The sequence below is a fragment of the Artibeus jamaicensis genome, unplaced genomic scaffold (genome assembly GCF_021234435.1).
Source record: "Artibeus jamaicensis isolate MK-2021 breed Jamaican fruit bat unplaced genomic scaffold, CSHL_Jam_final contig_700, whole genome shotgun sequence".
Taxonomy (NCBI): Eukaryota; Metazoa; Chordata; class Mammalia; order Chiroptera; family Phyllostomidae; genus Artibeus; species Artibeus jamaicensis.
The window spans coordinates 5,577,491-5,596,347 of NW_026521930.1; the positions used below are offsets into that span (position 1 = coordinate 5,577,491).

General features: G+C 53.9%; 3 protein-coding genes across 12 annotated transcripts; 2 read left to right on the forward strand and 1 right to left on the reverse strand.

Annotated features, from left to right (window-relative positions):
- Nucleotides 1–349: 349 nt before the first annotated feature.
- Nucleotides 350–2,648, forward strand: VKORC1 (vitamin K epoxide reductase complex subunit 1). 2 transcript variants are annotated; one of them, XM_037134305.2, is made up of 3 exons: nt 434–694; nt 1,596–1,705; nt 2,181–2,648. In XM_037134305.2, the coding sequence occupies exons 1-3, from the start codon at nt 435–437 to the stop codon at nt 2,387–2,389; spliced, it is 579 nt and encodes a 192-aa protein (XP_036990200.2). In that variant the 5' UTR covers nt 434; the 3' UTR covers nt 2,390–2,648. The 2 variants fall into 2 exon arrangements, with proteins under 2 accessions (XP_036990202.2, XP_036990200.2); XM_037134307.2 differs by lacking the exon at nt 1,596–1,705 and having other exon boundaries at nt 350–694; nt 2,181–2,286.
- Nucleotides 2,649–2,737: 89 nt separating this feature from the next.
- Nucleotides 2,738–9,199, forward strand: PRSS53 (serine protease 53). Of its 4 annotated transcripts, none has more exons than XM_037134302.2 (11): nt 2,738–4,110; nt 5,060–5,080; nt 5,177–5,339; nt 5,664–5,929; nt 6,074–6,228; nt 6,384–6,603; nt 7,581–7,731; nt 7,818–8,062; nt 8,145–8,290; nt 8,523–8,739; nt 9,033–9,199. In XM_037134302.2, exons 1-11 carry the CDS (start codon nt 4,053–4,055, stop codon nt 9,197–9,199), a joined length of 1,809 nt encoding a protein of 602 aa, XP_036990197.2. In that variant the 5' UTR covers nt 2,738–4,052. The 4 variants fall into 4 exon arrangements, with proteins under 4 accessions (XP_036990197.2, XP_053527482.1, XP_036990196.2 ...); XM_053671507.1 differs by having other exon boundaries at nt 8,980–9,069; XM_037134301.2 differs by having other exon boundaries at nt 5,664–6,228.
- A 164-nt stretch (nt 9,200–9,363) lies between these two features.
- ZNF646 (zinc finger protein 646) lies at nt 9,364–18,778 on the reverse strand. Of its 6 annotated transcripts, none has more exons than XM_053671503.1 (4): nt 18,409–18,778; nt 16,801–16,856; nt 11,177–16,533; nt 9,364–9,902 (listed from the first exon to the last, which is right to left on the reverse strand). In XM_053671503.1, exons 3-4 carry the CDS (start codon nt 16,449–16,451, stop codon nt 9,790–9,792), a joined length of 5,388 nt encoding a protein of 1,795 aa, XP_053527478.1. In that variant the 5' UTR covers nt 16,452–16,533; nt 16,801–16,856; nt 18,409–18,778; the 3' UTR covers nt 9,364–9,789. The 6 variants fall into 6 exon arrangements, with proteins under 6 accessions (XP_053527478.1, XP_053527479.1, XP_036990193.2 ...); XM_053671504.1 differs by lacking the exon at nt 18,409–18,778 and adding an exon at nt 18,019–18,306; XM_037134298.2 differs by lacking the exon at nt 18,409–18,778 and adding an exon at nt 17,930–18,306.
- Nucleotides 18,779–18,857: the final 79 nt, after the last annotated feature.

The window sequence follows — 18,857 nt, forward strand, 5'->3', positions numbered from 1 at the left end:
TAGCTATAATTAATATACATAAGCACGGGCTGTGAACTGGAGGGTCACTGGTTCGATTCCCAATCAGGGCACATGCCTGGGTTGCCAGGTCCCCAGTGGGGGCCATGTGAGAGGTAACCACAGATTGATGTCTCTCTCCCTCTCTTTCTCCTTCCTTTCCCCTCTCTCTAAAAATAAATAAAATATTTAAAATATATAGAGAGAGGCAATTTTTAAAACTCCAGACACTCCATTTCCCTTAAGGCATAGTGGCCGCTCAGACTACAAGTCCCATAATGCCTGGCCTGCCCCCTAGTCCGTAATTACCCACTCACGACCACTCACGACCTCTCACCCGATTTTCCTGCAACAACATTCCTGCTGTTTCGCTACCTCACCAGCACGCCTACCAAGTCCCAAGAACACCCGATTGGGTCAGAGAGCGGGAGACCAGGATGTTCCTCACCCTGAGGGGAGGGAGAGGGCGTGGCCATGCCCTGCCCCGCCCCTGCTCCGTGGCGCTTCTGGCGGGACCTGGAGATATGGGCGCTACGTGGGAGAGCCCCGGTTGGGCGAGGCTCGTACTGTGCCTCACAGGCTTAGTGCTCTCGCTCTACGCGCTTCATGTGAAGGCGGCGCGCGCCCGGGACCAGGATTACCGTGCTCTCTGCGACGTGGGCACCGCCATCAGCTGTTCGCGCGTCTTCTCCTCCAGGTGCGCGCGGGAGTGGAAGACTTGGGGTATCTGACTGCTCGTGGGAGCAGTGCATGGGTACCAAGTGTGCATGGCGGCCAGGTTGCCAGATGGTTCTGGAGTCTGGGATTGGCGTGCCAGAAAGCGGGTGCATGGGGGAGCCCGGCTGCTTAAGGGGGCACTGCCCTGTGAATGGGGTGTGGGTGTGTTGGAGATAGGATTGCGGGGTGGGGTGACAGGTAGATAGTGTTGGGGACTGCAGTTATTCTGGGGAGTAACATGTGAATCTGGATTCCAGGGAATAACGGTTACCAGGCAGGAGGGGTAACGTAGAATAAACAATGGTGGTCTTGAGTATGGCTGTGCTCGAGGGCCTGGGGTTATTGGGATGACTGAATACAGAGGAAGGGAACGGGCGGCCAGGGAACTGGAGAATTAAGAGGTCCAGGGCAGATAGAACTCTGCCCCCGATTCCCAGTCTCTGGTGACTAAGTAAAGCAAGGTCAACCTTGCTATCTTGTGGATTTGATCCCAGTCAGGGCATATACAAGAAATCAACCAAAACATGAATAAGTAATTGAAATGACAAATTGATGTTTCTCTTTCTCAAATCAATAAATAAAAAATTTAAATAAATTATTGATGGTCTAAAGTGAAAAGGGGGAGACCAAGGGGAAACCATGTCCAGAGTGGGCCTGGGAATAGGGGAAGATAGGAGCTAACACACAGATTCCTGATATGCCCAAAGGGAAGCTTCACCAGGCAGTCATCGACCCTGGACCTCAAGCTAGGATGTGAGGAATGACCACAATGGGAAGGAGGCCAGCGTAGGTGGTTTCTTGGACAAATCGCCCCTCCAGGACAGTGTCCAAGGCACTGGATTGACATTTCTTACCCGGGCTTTCCCCCCCACACACACCAGGTGGGGTCAGGGCTTTGGACTGGTGGAACAAGTACTGGGGCCGGACAGTGTCTTCAATCAATCCAACAGCATATTCGGTTGCATCTTCTACACACTACAGCTGCTGTTAGGTAACTGCCCCTGCCCCTTCCTTGCAGGCCCCACCCCTTCATGACAGCCCTTTCTTCTTTCCTTCCTTGGCCAGCCCAGCCCCATCCCTTACAAACTGGGGTACTCATACAGCTAGCCAACAGGCAGCTGCTCGTCACTGAGCACTCTAGGGGTGGTAACTGATAGGAGCCTTTCAACACCAGTTTTGAAGGAAAGACTCAGAAGTTCTTTGGCATCAGTGGGGAGGCAGGAATCTTAAGGGATTATCTTTCATCTCTGGTAGATGAAATGTCAGCAAGAAAGTTCACTATTTGGGCCCCAGGGATCATTGAACAGATAGGAAAGTGAAGGCCTTGGTGGGGCCTGTCAGACCCTCTTATTTTAGAGACTCTTCTCCCACAGCCTCTGCTGTCTGAGTGGCACCATGAAGTCATGATAATGTTCTAGAGGTGGCCAGTCCCTGAAGCCCATGTTTGACCCTTTTTTCCCTTGCAGGTTGCCTCCGGGGCCGCTGGGTATCTATTCTGCTGCTGCTGAGTTCCCTAGTGTCTCTTGCTGGTTCTGTCTACCTGGCCTGGATCCTGTTCTTCGTGCTTTATGATTTCTGCATTGTTTGCATCACTACCTATGCCGTCAATGTGGGCCTGATGGTGCTCAGCTTCTGGGAGGTCCAGGGACCCCAGGACAAGGTCAAGGGGCACTGAGTCCTTACCCCAAGCCAGGATGACCTCTTATGCTCTGCTTTGGCACGTCATCCTTGCCCAAGGGGGATATGTCTGGGTCCATATAACAGTCTACAACCCGCCTCCACCATACTCCCAAAACAGGACAATGGACCAAATGTGCCACACTCTTTCCTCCATCTACTGCCTCTGGCTCTGTCCCCAAGGATTGGTTTCCAAAGCTTCTGCCACTGCCCAAGGAGGGAAGTTTCTGAGCAATAAAATTTCTTAAACTGGCCAAGTCTGAGCCACCTGTCTGCCAGGGATCCTAAGTGTTGGGCCTCCCTGAGTATTGCCTCCTCTGGGACTGGAAGGATATGAGTCAGAAGGAGAGTGGAGGGCCTGCCTGGGAAGGGTATTTAGTTCCTTCTCCAGCATGTAGAGTCAGCAAGACCTGGGGCGCCACCAGCCCCCACCCCCAGGAAATAGGCTGGCAGCTTGTCCCTGCTGCCCATGGAGCCAGGTCTCCTCTCCTATAAGGGCCAAGCATGCTCTTGCAATGGTAAGCTGCCCTTCTGGTTCTATACATGCTTGCTGGGAAGTTCTTCTTATAGCGTCACCTTAACTCTTCTGGCTGCCTTTTTTACCACCCCTGGCCTGAAGGGCCGGCCAGAGACAGGTTGTATTTTAGATTTGTTTTTCCTAATATCTCCTGAGCACTTACCTGTACACCAAACACTGTTTAAGAACATGACATGTGTAAACTCACTTAATTCTTATAGCAATGGTATGATGTTGCTACTATTATCCCTAACTGAGGTACAGAGAGGCTAAGCAGTTTGCCTAAGATCACACAGCTAGTGCCTGGATAGGGAGTTAGAGAGCCCTTAAGATTTTAATTCGCCAGGGCCCCCTGGCTCCAGTGTCAGTGCGCTTCACCCTATCCACAGCTGCCTCTGTGTTGGCATTAGGGTTCCTGAACAGTCTGGGCTGGCCTGAGGTAGAAGTCAGGAAGAGAAAACTGATGCATCCTGAATGTTTTCCCCTCCTGACTGAATCTCCCAACACTGGCAAGAAAGGTGGGCACCACTGTAACCCTGAATGCCAGAAAGGCAGCAGGCCCAGAGAGGTGTTGAGACGGGCCAGTCTCATTGCTAGAAGTAGCTGAGAGCCCTGGCTTCTTGACAGCCAGCCCCGGACACCTCTTTCTAAAGCAAGATGGGAAAAGGTATACGGAATCCACTTGGACCTGAGCCTGGGAGAAAGCTGGGGAAGCTGAAATGTAAAGTGAGAACTGGGAGGGCCTGCCCATTGTACCCTTCATAGTCACAGGAGAATAGCTTCCATGCTGGGAGCAGGTTTACTCTATGCTAGGCTCTGGTGTATTTTTACATTAAAAAAGTCTGAGTTTTTCAGACAAGGTACAGATAGGCTAACTGTCCAAAGTTACTCAAGTGAGTGGGGGAACTGGCATTTGAACCCAGGTAGTCTGGCCCTGGCTAAGGCCCAGCAAATGTTGGTGAATAAATAGCCCAGGGTCACACAGCTACAGCCCAAGAACTAGGAGCCACTGGCTCCCTTGCCAGCCCAGGAAAAGCAGTGACGCCTGACTCCTAGCCAACTGGGGGCGGAGCAGAGGTGGAGCTATGGAGACCCAGGTGGCCTGAGAACCACAGCACGGGCAGCAGAGTGGCCTGGAGCAGCAATGAAGCAGAGCTGGAGACCAGGGCTGCTTATCCTGGGAGCCGTGGTCTTCATAGAGGGTGAGCCACTTGTGATTGAGTGGGTGGGGAAATGGTATGGTGAGGGTTCAGGGGACACCTTCTGCCTTAGCAGCCTCCGCAGCTTGGTGTGTGTGTGAGGAAGACTGTACGGTGACAGTCCACCTGTAGTGACATAACTGTGTCTGCCTATGTGCGTGGGGAGGTGGATGTGGTTGCCTGTGTCAACATGGGTGAGTTTCTTGGGCCGCATTACAGTCTATGTCTGCAGGAACTGTGGCAGTGCCTGTGCCCTGTGTGTGTACCCTGTGCCTGTTTGCCTCTATTTCCAGGAAGACCCTAGGCAAGTTCTGAGGCCCTTAAGCCTCAGTTCCCTGGTCTTTAAATATGTCCCATCTCTCCTGGCTTGGATGCTCAATGGGTGTGTTTGTATGTGCCTATTAGGGAAAGAGTCAGGGCAGGGGACACCTTAGTAGAGTCTGGCAGTTTCTGGAAAGGTGGAGGAGTCTGAGTTGTTGGAATGGGTGGGGTCAGCCTCAATCCCTCAGAGCCCTTCCTCATTTGGACATGACACAGGCCTCTAATCCTTCCTCTTAGGCTTTCTTGGCTGAGGGCACAATTAAGCTAATGCTCTCCACTTATGTAGGCCGCCTCCCTGACTCCGTGGCGGGGGCAGGAGTTGGGGGTTCTGAAGCCTGGAGCAGGGAATGGCCCAGTCTCAATCTAACCCTGGGCCCTGCTCCTTGGACCCTGGAGTGCTGAGTGCAGCTACGGGAGGATAATTAATTACAGGGCATATGCTCTGAATAGGTTCTAATAAAAACTGTTTCTTGACCTCATATAAATATTTTCATTCTGGGAGGGGATGGTGAGGTAGCCACGGAGTCATACGCAAGGGCCCAGGGCCTGTCCCTCAACCTGTCACCTCCATCAAAGCTGGGTCAGGCAGGTAAGGCTTCCCCACGTCTCACCTGTGTCTCTGTCTTCCTAGGTCTTCAAGCAGCTCAACATGGTAAGCTCTGGACACATGGGGCCTGGGTCTCACTTGGGTCCGGTCAGACCCTGGGGATAGGTGTCTGCTGTTAGCCTGACCCACCCCTCTCTACAGCCTGTGGGCAGCGTGGCCCTGGCCCCCCTGAACCTCAGGAGGGCAACACAGGGCCTGGCGAGTGGCCGTGGCAGGCCAGTGTGAGGAGGGAGGGCGTCCACATCTGCAGTGGATCCTTGGTGGCAGACAGCTGGGTCCTCACCGCTGCCCACTGCTTTGAAAAGTGAGTTGTGGCTGGGGTCAGACAAGGTTTCCAGCTTTGCGGGTGGGTGATTTGTCCCCAGACTCCACAAGATGGATCCCTGCCCCTAGAATAACAAAGTAGCATTTATTGAGACTATGCTATGCGTGAGGTACTTACTATCAAGTTAAGCTTAACAACCTTCGTGGTAGAAACCTTACAAATGAGAACAGCTTGGGAGAAGTAAGGACCTTGCTTAAAGCCATGGCTGATACTTACCCATTTTTCACCTGCTTTGTTCTGTCTTCTTTGGTGTCACTGTCTCCCTATGCGTTCCATGACTGGGCCTTGTCTCTTTCCTTCCAGGGCCGCAGTGACAGAACTGAACTCCTGGTCAGTTGTCCTGGGCTCTCTGCAGCGTGAGGGGGTGAGCCCAGGCTCTGAGGAGGTGAGGGTGACTGCTCTGCAGCTTCCCAGAGCCTATAACCATTACAGCCAGGGCTCAGACCTGGCCCTGCTACAGCTCGCCCACCCCACGGCCCACACACCCCTCTGCTTGCCCCGACCTGCCCATCGCTTTCACTTTGGGACCTCTTGCTGGGCCACTGGCTGGGATCAGGACACCAATGATGGTGAGTGCTGTCCCAGACTAAAGCCCAAAGAGGCACTCCACTTGACCACTGTCACACAGACTCAGCTGCCAACTGTCCCTTCTTCTAGTCTCCCTTGCTCCCCAGAGCCCAGACTCTGGCCCCAATTTCCTGTCTTTTTGCCAGCTCCCAGGACCCTACGGAATCTGCGCCTGCGTCTAATCAGCCGCTCTACGTGTAACTGTCTCTACAACAGGCTGCACCAGCGGCTTCTGGCCAGCCCAGCCCGGCCTGGGATGCTGTGTGGGGGTGCCCAGCCTGGGGTGCAGGGGCCCTGTCAGGTCTGAGGGGGAGGAGAGGGGAAGGGAGCAGAAAGGGAGGGGTTCTGGCTTCAGGCTGGTTCCTCAGTCCACAGGGGTGGGTGGAAAGGGCTGCAGAGGATGTCTGCCCAGGGCTGGGGCTCAGGGTCTGTCCTTGACTCCGTTGCCTGCTCCAGGGAGATTCTGGGGGTCCCGTGCTGTGCCATGAACCTGATGGACACTGGGTTCAGGCTGGGATCATCAGCTTCACATCAAGCTGTGCCCAGGAAGACACTCCTGTGCTGCTGACCAACATGGCTGCTCACAGCTCCTGGCTGCAGGGTCGAGCTTGGGGGGCAGCCTTTCTGACCCAGAACCCAGAGACCCTGGAGATCAGTGATGAGGACAGCTGCATAGGTAAGAGCAGAGGCTGTTAAGAGTGTGACATGTGGGGATACCCGGGCCTGCATGAGGACTTCTGGGCAGCTGGTAGAAGCCACTTGGAATAATTGACACAGGGCATCCACAACCGCCATATGCTAACTAGGGGCCTTTAAGGCTTGCCCCTTTGAGCCCCTACAATGGGAACAGCCCCATTTAGGGCTGAGAGGCAGATGCTTCAAAACATTGTAGGTTTGGAGTTTAGGTAAGAAGAGGGATCTCTGTGATCTGGCTGAAGTTTTTTTTTTTTTTTAATTTTTTAAATTTTATTTATTTATTTTTAGAGAGAGAGAGGGGAAGGGAGAAAGGGAGAGAAACATCAGTGTGTGGTTGCCTCTCAGTGGGGGGTTGCTCCCCCCACTGGGGGAGTTAGCCCACAACCCAGTCAGTTAGCCCTGACTGGGAATCAAACCGGTGACTCTTTGGTTCGCAGCCTGCACTCAATCCACTGAGCTACATCAGCCAGGACAGGCTGAAGGTTTTTGAGGTTAGCTGCAAATTTCTAAGCAGGGACCCAGTCAGACTGGACAGGGCATGGCTCCCACTTAGAATTCTAGCATAAAGTGACTAACATGCAAGCTGCATGCAAAATAATTCCTTGGAAGTTGTCTTGATGGGAAGAGAAGTACTAATGAGCCAGGAATTCTGGGGCCAGTCCAAGCCTGGAGGGGTGCAGATGGAGTGGAGGAATGATGAGCAGGCCACACTCCCTTGAGGCTGGACCATCAGGGTTAAAAGCATAGGCCCTGGCTTTTGGATATCAAATCGGCTATGTACCTCTAGTTACTGAGTTAAAAAGTCACTTAACCTCTCTGGAACTTTGGTTACAAGGCTAACAAAATTCAACTTAAAAGGCTATTGTGAGGATCTCATAGTACCTGGGAAGTGCTTAGCACAGGTTCTGGCATGCAGTGAGCACTTTGCAATAAGAAAGATGTTGTAATCTGTTTCAGCCTGCGGAACCTTGGGAAGAGAAGGGACCCAAGCAGAATCCCCCTCCCCGTGGCCCTGGGACGCCAGGCTGAAGCACCAGGGGAAGCTGGCCTGTGGCGGAGCCCTGGTATCAGAGGCAGTGGTGCTGACTGCTGCCCACTGCTTCATTGGGTGAGCCCTGTCTCCCTCACCTTTGTGACCCCCCATCCTTGCTGACAACCCACCCACCAAATGCTGTCAGTGCTGTTTCTGCACAGGCGTCAGAGCCCAGAGGAATGGAGCGTAAGGCTGGGGGCTGGACCCGAGGAACACAGCCTCAAGCAACTCATCTTGCATGGGGCTTACACCCACCCAGAAGGGGGCTACGACGTGGCCCTCCTGCTCCTGGCCCAGCCTGTGACATTAGGCCCCAACCTGCGGCCCCTCTGCCTGCCCTATGCTAACCACCACCTGCCTGATGGGGAACGTGGCTGGGTCTTGGGGCTGGCCCACCAAGGAACAGGTATGTAGGGTGGGGCCACCACCAGCTGTCCATCCAGCCTAGAGGCCACTGAGGCAGCCAAGTCTTTGCCCCCTCACCACAGGCACCAGCTCCCCTCAGACAGTGCCTGTCACTTTCCTGGGTCCCAGAGCCTGCAGCCGGCTGCAAACTACCCTTGGGAGCAATAGTATTCCCATTCTGCCAGGGATGGTGTGTACCAGTGTTGTGGGTGAGCCACCCCGCTGTGAGGTAAGCCCATCCTCCAAACCTTATCCCACAGACCCCTGGCATCCTCACCCTGCAGCTAATGTACAACACTTGCCAGGCCTGGCCTCCAGAGCTGCCTCTCACCTGAAATTCAGCCTTTCTGCCAACTGGCATGCAAAAAGCCAGAGCCTCAGGCCAGCTCCTAGTCCCTTCTGCCCCTTGCAGCTGCCTAGGGGTAAGAGGAAGTCACCTAGTGCCACCTGATCTCTGACAGGGCCTGTCTGGGGCACCACTGGTGCATGAGGTGAGGGGCACATGGTTCCTGGCTGGGCTGCACAGCTTTGGAGATGCCTGCCAAGGCCCCGCATGGCCTGCGGTCTTCACAGCGCTCCCCACCTATGAGAATTGGATCAGCAGTTTGGACTGGCAGGTGTACTTCACTGAGGAGCCAGAGCCCGAGGCTGAGACTGGAAGCTGCCTGGCCAATATAAGTATGTGGCCCTAGGGCCTTCCTGCTGACACTTCCCTCTCCAGACCCCTTCTCTCTGACTAGGGAAAGATCTATTCTGACTCACCTCTAGCTGCCCTGGGTGGGGTGGAACAATAGACAGATCTCTCTGGATTCAAATTCTGGCTCTCCATCATTGTGACTTGGAACAGACCTCCCAACCTCTCTGAACTGTTTCTTAATCCATCAGGGCTAAGTAGTACTTCTTCCCTCTTCCTTCCAGGGGGGGAGATTTGTGAAGATGAGGCCACCGTCCCCATTCCCTCTCCTTGACAGGCCAACCAGCTGGCTGTTGTCAGGTGGCTCTGGGATGCTGCAAACACATCACTGCCTCGGCCCCTCTCCGTTCCTCACCCACACAGTTCCAGACACTGTGGTGGGCCCAAACAGCCCAGTGGGTTTTGGGAAGGAGCCTGCCTGGATCATCAGCCGCCGTTTCCTAACCCCACAGAACAGGGAGCTGTCACCCGTGGATAGCCCCCACCTCACCTCTGCTGATGTCCCAGCTTTCCCTGTTCTCTGTCCCCTCAGATACAATCACACCAACCATGTACTTTGAAAACTTTTTTTTTGGTGAGGGCGGGGTTGTGTGTGCAATTTTCTTTTTTAAACTTAAATAAATTGTTACAAAATAGACTTTAGAAAATAAGTTACAAATTGTAGCAAAAGGACTCCCTTCCATAGGTAACGTTCCTACCCCTGGCTCTTTCTGCATCTGCCTCTCCCTCGTGTTGGAATCTGGCTGGTGAAGGTGGCCTGATATCATGGCAGACCCTGACACTGAGTTTCTTGCAGAACTGGTCATAATGAATAGCACAGTGACAAAAGCTGGGGAAAGAGGTCCTTCAAGGAGAGGGACATGAGGAATACCTCACCCCCTGCTTGGGAAAGAAGTCAGATCTGGGTCTTTTTTGCAAGGGGAGAGGAGAACGGATGGGGATGCCCAAACTACTCCTGAGTAGAACATGGAGGTCAAGCCTTTCCCTGCAACCCGCACTCCTGCCCTGTACTCTGATCTTTGGAGACTTGAAGTTCAGAGAGAGAAGCTGAGATCTGCAGGCCACTGGGGTGAAGGGTCCAGGAGTGGAGTCGTGGAGGTGGGTGGAGGGGGCAATGACCTGCCCACCGCTGGTGTCTTTGAAGCTTCTGGGGGAGAGAGAGAGAGGTTACTGAGGGAGCCACTCCACACATCTTGTACTTACTTCCCTTCCTAGCCCTGCCCATGGCCCCAGGAACTTGTATGAGAACCCGAGAATCCTAGGACTTCCAATTATTTTCCCAGACTTGGCAAACTGACTCCTTACTCATTCCCTTGAGGTCACAAGAAATCTTTTATTCCAAAAGCCATCTCACTAGCTCTCTCAGGGGAATCTCAGCCACCAACCCCTCCTTCCCTAACAATCTCTGGTCAAGGGCCTCCCATCTCAGGACACCCACCCTTGGTGGCCGCTAAATGGAATGGGTCCTGGGAGATCTCTAGAGGAGGTGAAGCAAACAAGCCTAGTGCTTGCTGAAGGAACAGGCTGTCCCACTCCTCCACAGCCTCATCTTCCACCTCGGCTGGGTGGAGGTGACTCTGGAGATTTCCTGATAGAGAAGGGAGATAGGGGCTAATGACTGTTGTTGCTCCAGCTGGGCCTGGTTTCAAAGAAACAATTATCTGTGACTCAGTCCTCTAGTTGAAGGTGTGCTAGTCGTAGGGGGTGTGCAGGTAGAAAGGGTAGTTTGGTTGGATCCTAAAAAGGATATACCCAGCAGAAAAAGAAGAAAAGGGCTGAATAAAGAGAAGTGATGTGAGGCAATACTGGCAGGAAAGGACCAAAGGTCTAGTTTCCAAGAAAAGAGGGGAAGCAGAGACTAGATGTAGGGAAAGAGGGGCAGGGAGCTGGGGGCCGATCAATGGCCCAGTTTCTCTGCACTGAAACCACAAAGTCCAGCCTGGGGGGTGCCTCCCGCACCCCATTTCCCATTCCCTGGCTCCCTGCCTACTCTAGGAAAGGGCAGAACCTAGATCACCTGTCTCTGGGAATCATTACTGGCTGGATCAGGATTTCCAGATGCAGTAGCCAGATGGTTCCCAGTTGCCTCCACTTCCAGAACAAAAAGACTACTCTTTGGCTCCGGCACTGCAGAGGAGCCTAGATGGCTGTCTCTACCCATGACCACTCCTCACCCCACCCCACCCCACCATGCTATTTATTTACCCAACTCAGGGTCTCAGATCTAGACCACCCAAAAGGCAGCATCCTCAAACTAGTTTTCTCATTCTACACCCAACCTCCTGACCACCTCTTGGAATCCATGTGACCCTCTCCTCTCACTCCTTGCTCTCCCATCATCTTGGGCCCAGATTTTGCCTTCCCTCATATGCCTACCTCTTCTGGGGTCCTTCAGTCCTCTGCCCATTCACACTCACGTACCAGAGTTGGCCACTGTCCATTCCTCCTGATGCTGCTGCTGGTGCTGCAGAAAACTGACGTGGCGGCGGAAGTGGCGGGGACAATGAGGGCAGGTGAAAGGCCCTTCCTGGGGTGCATGGACCCGCCTATGGCCCTCCAGCCGGGCAGCTGTCCGGAAGGCCTTGCCACAGATGCTGCAGCGATGGCGCTTGGGGTCCGTGTGGGTCCTGCCATGGTTTTTGAGGGAAAGTAGGTTGGGTAGAAGTTTGGGGCAGAGGGAGCAAGGATAGAGTCCAGTGGTGTGGGCCTTCTGGTGGTTTAGCAGGCTACCAGCATGGCGGTAGGTACGCCCACACTGGGCACACCGGAAGGGCCGCTCTTCGTCTTCAGTCACTGTGGTCTGTACTCTCTGCCCTCCATTAGCTCTCTGAGTACTCTCTCCTGGGGCCTTCTGGGCTTTTTCTTGATGAGGGAGATCCACTTTATCCTCTACAGTCCCAGCTTCAGAACCTCTGGTGTCCTCTGTCCGGGGTGGCACCTGACTGAGGCCCCTGGCATGAGTTGGCAGGTGGCTGACTAGTTCGTGTTGGGACTGAAAGGCCTTGCCACAGTCAGGGCAAACAAAGGTCTGGGCAGCTATGTGGTTATGGCTGTGACTCTTAGTGGCCACAGAATTCAAGAATTCCTTGGAGCAAAGCAGGCAATAGTGGTTGTCTGTCTTATGGGAGTGGTGGTTCGTGGGGCCTTCTGATTGGCAGCAAGTCTTACCACAATGGCAGCAAGAAAAGGGGTAGCTCTCTGGTTGGAGCTGAGGGCTACTGTCTCCATTGTCCCAGCAACCCACCTGACTCAGACTAGGTCCACTGGGCTGGTTGTTACCAAGGTGGCAAGGGCTCATGGGGACACTGTCCCCGGACTCATCTTCTGGTTTGGTCAGTACATGACCTTGAGGGACCCAATCTCCAATATGATTCACTGGTCTCCCATCTCCTTGCCACCCATCTGCTTGCCCCAGGCCCAAGGATACTGGCTCTGTGGCTTCTGAACCTGCTGCCCTGATGGGGCTATGACTCTGCTCCCCTGGTCTCATGGCTCCATACTCCAACTGGGATACTAAATCAGTAACACCTGATCTGTCCTGTAGTCCCTTGTCATCAGCCAGGTTCCCCTTGCTGCCCTCTGTGCGACCGGGGCCTTCCTGAACACTTTTGGTCTCCTCTTCATGCTCTCGTAGGTGCCGCTCCAGAGAACCCCGGCCAGGGAAGCCCTGGCCACAGAGGGCACAGCGGACAGCTGCCCGCCGGGATCGCCCTGGTCGCCGCCGCCGGTTCTCCAAGTGCAGCCTCTGGTGGTCCTTCAAGGCCATGAGGTTGGTGTAGGTCTTGGGGCAGGTAGGACAGCTGTACTGGCCTGTCTCATGGTCGCACTGGTGGTTCAGGAGGCTGCCTGCATGGCGATAGTTCCGCCCACACTGCCCACACCGGAAAGGCCAATCTTCCCGAGTCGGTTTTTGGGTACCCTCACCCCTGCCCCTCTCAATGTGGATCCGCTGGTGGCTAGCCAGCTGTTTCCGCAGGCGAAATGCCTTCCCACACTCACTGCAGCGGAAACGCCGGGGATCTGCATGGATGCGCCGGTGGTTCTTGAGGGACATGAGGTTTGAGAAACCTTTGGAGCAGGCCTGGCAGCCAAAGTGGCCAGTCTGGTGGCTCTGCCGGTGATTAATGAGACTGCCAGCATGTTTGTATGACCGGCCGCACACCTCGCAGCTGAAGGGCCGCTCAGAGCTTGCCTCAGTCTGGCAGCCCTTCTCTGCAGTCTCCGACCTCAGCTCCATCGCCTCCCCCTTCACAGCGGTATCCTCCCATGCCTCTTCTTTCACCCTTGCCACCTCCTCTGAGGGCTCTACTTTAAGTTCCTCTTGGAACTGCTCCACATCTGCCTGCCTCAGCCTCTCCTCTGCCATGTTCTGGAGCTCACTGCTGCTTCCTACCTCTGGGATGGGCCGTACCTGTGGCTCAGAGCCTTTGCAGCGTGGGTGGTTTCGCAGATGATTGCGGTAGGCAGCCAGGTTGGGGTAGCAGCGGGTGCACACAGGGCAGATGTAGTCTCCAGTCTGGTGGATCTTGCGATGGTTCACTAGGCTACCCCCATGGCGATAGGTTTTGCCACACTGGTTGCAGCGGAAGGGGCGGGGCTGGTCCTCCAGAGAACTTTCCCCAACCTGTACACAGAGGCTGTCTGTAACCTGGGAACCTATTCCCTCTCCAGACTCTGTGACTCCACACCCTGCAGAGAGAGAGGTCACTGTGCCCTCAAACATACCACCTGCAACCATTTGATTGCAGGTGGCATCACCTGATTCTCCCAAGTGGTTGGGAGTCTTGTCTGTAGTGTTCCCAGAATTCTGACTTTGGTGGTGCCGCTCCAGGCTCCCCAGGTCATCATAGGTCTGACCGCAGCAGCCACAGATGTGCCCATAACCAGCTCCATCTAGCGCCTCCACCTCCCGCTGCAGCTGATTCAACAGCTCTGCTTCTGAGAGTTGCAGTGGGGCACTGTGAGTGGAGGCCACCACTGCTGATCCTTCATCTTCCCCCTCCTCCTCCGAGCCCTCTGTCATGCCAGAGGAGGCATGAGCCTGGCGCTGGTGAAGCCTGTAGCCAGCACGCCCAGGGAAGATCATGCCACAGAGGCAGCAAAGGAAAGGTTGTGCTGGGGCTGCCTCTCCAGGCCTGTGGTTCTGGAAGTGGCTACGCAGGGCAGGTAGAGAGTCAAACTCCTTCGGGCAGAGGGAGCACTGATAGATGTCTGGTGGGTGGCAAGGCCTGTGGCTCAGCAGGCCAGTGGCATGGGAGAAAGAATGCCCACAGTCAGAACACGTGTGGGAGACTTCGGCCTGCCAGCTAGTGGCACCTTCAACAGAGTGAGAAGAAGTGGGCTGACCAGTGGCCAGTGTCTGGTCTTCATCCACCCCAGTGAGGCCATCACAGGAGCGTGTCCCATTGCTTTCCTCATCACCTGGGATGTCCAAGTTGTCAAGGAAACAGGCCTCCTTTTCCAGTCCTTTCTCAGGACCTCTACTCTCTTTATCACTCTGGAAACAGGCCTCATCCCTCTCAAGCCCACATTTGTCTCTTTCACCTTGAGCCTGCAAACAGCCCATGTCACTTTCTAAGTTCTTTTCTGCTCCACTGGGACTTTCCCCTGAAGAGTCCTGGGGACAGCCCGGGCCCTCACTGTCTTCTACAAACGCCCGGGCCCAGTTCCCATCTGATGGGAGTTTGGCTTCTCCGCTCCCCCCAGCACTGCCAGCCCGCCTCCAGTGCCGCCTGCTCCGCCGTCGACCGTGGCGTCTCAGATGGTTCTTCATGGCAGCCATAGTGTGGAAGTGCTTAGCACAGGCCCCGCAGCTAAAGTCCCCAGTCTGGTGGGTCTGCCTGTGGTTGATAAGGCTGCCTGAGTGGCGATAGCTCTTTCCACAGTCTCGGCAAGCAAATGCCCGAGGAGGTGACACCTTGGTCTTTGTTCTGCTGTATTCCCCTGCCCCATGGGTCTGGCCGTGTTGTTTAAGACTCTCACAGTCTTCAGAGAACGTCCCATATATGCTACTTATCTGTGGTGCTGTCCTATCTGCCACTGGAGAGACATCAGTGGCCTCCTCTTTATGTTTCCACCCATTCCCCTGATCTGTACATGGGGCTACCTCTGCTCCCACCACGTCAGGCTCCACCTTGAGGTGGCTGGAGGGACCTTCAGACCCTGAGCCTGTGCTGCGGCGAGCAGACTTGCAATGGACCCGCACATGGTTGCGCAGGGCCATAAGGTTGGGATACTTGCGGGGACAGAGTGAGCACTGGTATTCTCCTGTCTGATGGCTGTGTCGGTGATTCACCAGGCTCCCTCGGTGGCGGTAAGCCCGACCACATTCACTGCACTTATAGGGGCGGTAGTCCAGGGTGGTAGTGGGGACCTCTCTGTCTTTGTGGGTGGTCTCAGCCAAAGGCATGGGAGCTGGTGGCTCAGATGGCTGCCCATCCTCCACAGGTCCTTGCCGGGGTCTGTGATGAGCCCGCACATGGTTTTTGAGAGCAGCTGCGTTGTACAGCTGCTTGGAACAGATGGAGCAGGGATAAACACCTGTCTGGTGGCTCTTGCGATGGTTGATAAGGCTCCCAGCATGGCGGTAAGTACGGCCACAGTCTCCACAGCGGAAAGGTCGGTACTCCTCCAGGCCACTGTCCTCTAGTTCCCCAGAGCCATTCAGCATCAGTGTACTAGGGAGCTGGTCCCAGCTGCTCTCATCTGTGTGCCCATTGGTGGTCGGCAACCCTTTCTCTTCCTCCAGCTGCTCCTGCCTTTCTCCCTCATGGGATTGCTGGTGTTCTAGCATCTCCTGGGGAAGCCTAAATGCACGGGGGCAGTGGGAACACTGGTAAGGCCGATATTGAGCATGTAGTCGGGAGTGGTTCTTCAGAGCCATGAGGTTAGAGAACTCCTTGAAGCAGATGGCACAAGGGTAGATGCCCAGAGTGTGGCTCTGGCGGTGGTTGGTAAGGCTTCCAGCATGTTTATAAGTCTTGCCACATTGACTACACTTGTACCGCCGCTCTTCCTCAGCAGGAGGGGACTGAGTGGGTTCCTGGACTCCCGTGAAATTCACCATTGATTCAGCCAAGTACTGTTCCAAATTGCTAAGGAGGCTGTTGGCTGGAGTGGGGAGCGGTGGGGCTCTGGAAGAGTTGGTGGTGAGCCCCCAGCCCTCTGCACCCTCCTCAGGATTTGGCTGGCTTTCCCAGCCCTCTCTTAGTTTGGTGCATGGATTTTTGCAGGTATGCAGAACTGCCTTGTGGTCAGGTCCAGATGCACGAGCAGATGTCTCTTCAGCATGAGTTTTTTTATTTTCCCAGCTTTCCCCATGTCCAATCCTCTCACCCCAGGAGTCAGTGGACACTGTCTCCCCCTGGAGCTGTGGAGTAGCTTCACTGGGGTGGCCCTCAGGAGCATGAGTCCTCATGTGGCTCTTGAGAGCCATAGGGTTGGTAAAGTCCTTGCCACAGGTGGTACAGGGAAAAAGGCCAGTCTCGTGGGTACAGCAGTGGTTGACCAAGCTCTCTGGATGATGGTAGCTCGTTCCACACTGCTGACAGTGATAGGGTGTAGGGATGCCGTCAGCCTCCTCACTGTACTGGTTGGAGGATGAATGGAGCAGTTCTCGATGCCTTGACAGTTCCAGGAGACTAGAAAAGTGGTGCTGACAGTCACAGCAGCTGAGTGAGGTGGGTGCATCCTCCATGGGGCAGTGTGGCAGAAACCTAGAGGTTCAGGAAGAACAGGCAGGTGGTAGCAGCATCTTCCTCTGGTGGTAGAGCCAAGGTCTAGGAAGAAGGAGCAGTGGTCAGAAGGCCTGAATTAACTTTGCCTCTCAGTCCTATAAGTAACAAGTTCATCAGAGGTCACAGAGAGGTTCCCCAAAGAGCAATGCCCAGGGACCTGCTTTCTACTGGATCTAATCTAGAAGCACCATCATTTAAGGACACCCTGTACACAAGCTCCCCAAATATGGGAGCTTCCCTATAGGTATAGATGAGGAAAGTCTGGAGGAATGTAGTCTGGAGGAATGTAACCAACTACTGATCACATACCTATTAACCTGTTTTTCAGATCAGATCCAAAAAGTTCTACTGCCCCTCTCTTCTCTCTATTAAAAAAAAAAAAAAGACTTTAGAGAAAGAGAGAGAAATATCAACTTGTTGTTCCACTTATTTATGTATTAATTGGTTGGTTTTCGTATGTGCCCTGATTGGGAACTGAACCTGTAACCCTAATGTATCAGATCAACTCTCTAACCAACTGAGCTACCAAGCCAGAGCTCTCTGTAATTCTGAAACAAACAAACCATCTATCTTCTGTAACATGTTTAAAGGAAACCTGAACCTTTTCTAGGATTTTCAATGAGAGGTGTCCAATCCTCCTTCCTTCACCCCTGAGCTAAACAGAGTAGCTTAGAGACACTGAAAAAGCTGTGCCTTTTTCTCCAGTTGAAACACTGAAAAAGCAGTGTTTTCTCCAGTTAACAGATGAAGGCCTGAGAGATGAAGTTAGGGGTCCCCTCCAAAGAAGGAGCTGGCTAGTTCTCCCACATCCCTTACTCCTTTTGGAGTCACAAAGTCTCCTTCCTAAAAGATTCTATTGGCCATTTCTTTCACCTACTTCCCCTGAACCCAAACTATCTTCCATCATGGAAATTCCATCCCATTTCTGGTTGGTCTTTACTCCCTACCTTTTTCTTTCCCACACCTCCTCACTATAGCCTCACCACTGCCCCTTCTCAGTTCTCTATCTCCTGTCATAATACTGATGATGACAGTAATGCATGGTAATTGAGCACTACCATGTGCCGGGCACTGTGCTAAATAAAGAATATTCATTGTGTCACTCAACCTCAGTAACACCGCAAAGCCTGCTGTTGCTGTATACACATGAGCAAAACCACTTATCGAGGTAATCTTTCCAAAAGCCTTTGCCCTCTCCATTGCAGGACCCTGTGCCTACTAAATCACCTTGGCTTTCTGACTGATTCTTCACTTCCATCGGACCCCAATAACAACCACCCCCGACTAAATCCCCTCATTGAACCTGCTCCCCGAACTCTCACTTCACAAAGCCCGTCGCTCAAGACTGAATCCCTTCTATTGATCGCATGATCTCCTGACCAACTGAGTCTTCTCGCCTCACTTATCTTCTCGGCCAATTTCCTCTTAGGACCCCTACCTCGCACAGTTGGCCCCTTCTCGTTCCCGCCGCGGGTGATTCAGTTGAGGACCGCGAACGGGGGCGCGCCTGCGCAATGGGACCCTCACCCTAACTGCAGCCGCGCGCCCCAAGGGGTAGCTGTGTTGGAGCTCTCGCGCTCCCACGCACGCACACTCCGCCAGGGCTCCCAGGGTGTGGGGGCGGGGGGGAGGAAAGACGCAGGTGGAGAGGGAAAGAAGTGGAGCAGAGAGAGCGCAGCTGGCAAGACACAGGAGTCTACCCGCAGCTCCGCAGACACTTCCTATTGTTACTAGGAAACAGGAAGTGTTCTAGACGAAAAAGCTTCCCGGTGAAACCGCCTCCTAGAGAACACTTCCTGACCAACCTTCAAGCACCCGTTCTACACAGACACACTTCCGGCGCTAAGCCAGAAGTAGCTAAAACGCGACTCTGACCCCACCCACATAGGTCAAAGCGCGGCGTCGTTTAGTACTAACCTTAGCCACACTTCCGGCAAGAGCAACTAGAATTGATCTAGTGCATATTGGCGGAGCGCAGACGAGGGGGAAAGTGGTTGTGAGCCCACAGCTCCCGTATTTTGGTGACAGTTTTCGTGACGCTCCCTGAAAAACTTCCCAAGACAGTTGGAGGGAGCTTCATGCACTCCTCTCTGTTAAGGGAAATGCTGTGGAATGTAAGAGGATTTAGGCACTATACAGCTTGAGTATGGCCTTTCAGTCCTCCCGTCTTACAGTTCTTGGTGAACTGGCCCCAAGTTAACAAGAGCCCGGTGTACACAGTAAGACTTTCCGGCGTCTCCTGTCTTTAGCACCCACAGAAACCCCCAGCAATTTATTTCTCCGCCACTTTCTGCCAAGGGTACTCTGGTAAACTTTGCTTTTCTTCTTATCCGCGGAAGCTCCCTTCCACTTCCGTCTGCCGGCCC

Bases quoted from the DNA above. Each gene is read 5' to 3' on its own strand.
- VKORC1 (XM_037134305.2), top strand. From the start codon at position 435: ATGTTCCTCACCCTGAGGGGAGGGAGAGGGCGTGGCCATGCCCTGCCC. The intron at 695-1,595 runs GTGCGCGCGGGA...CACACACACCAG, and splicing joins TCGCGCGTCTTCTCCTCCAG to GTGGGGTCAGGGCTTTGGAC. The intron at 1,706-2,180 runs GTAACTGCCCCT...TTTCCCTTGCAG, and splicing joins CACACTACAGCTGCTGTTAG to GTTGCCTCCGGGGCCGCTGG.
- PRSS53 (XM_037134301.2), top strand. From the start codon at position 4,053: ATGAAGCAGAGCTGGAGACCAGGGCTGCTTATCCTGGGAGCCGTGGTC. The intron at 6,604-7,580 runs GTAAGAGCAGAG...AATCTGTTTCAG, and splicing joins TGATGAGGACAGCTGCATAG to CCTGCGGAACCTTGGGAAGA. The intron at 8,740-9,032 runs GTATGTGGCCCT...TCTCCTTGACAG, and splicing joins AAGCTGCCTGGCCAATATAA to GCCAACCAGCTGGCTGTTGT.
- ZNF646 (XM_037134299.2), bottom strand. From the start codon at position 16,451: ATGGAGGATGCACCCACCTCACTCAGCTGCTGTGACTGTCAGCACCAC. The intron at 9,903-11,176 runs GTACGTGAGTGT...TCTCTCCCCCAG, and splicing joins ATGGACAGTGGCCAACTCTG to AAGCTTCAAAGACACCAGCG.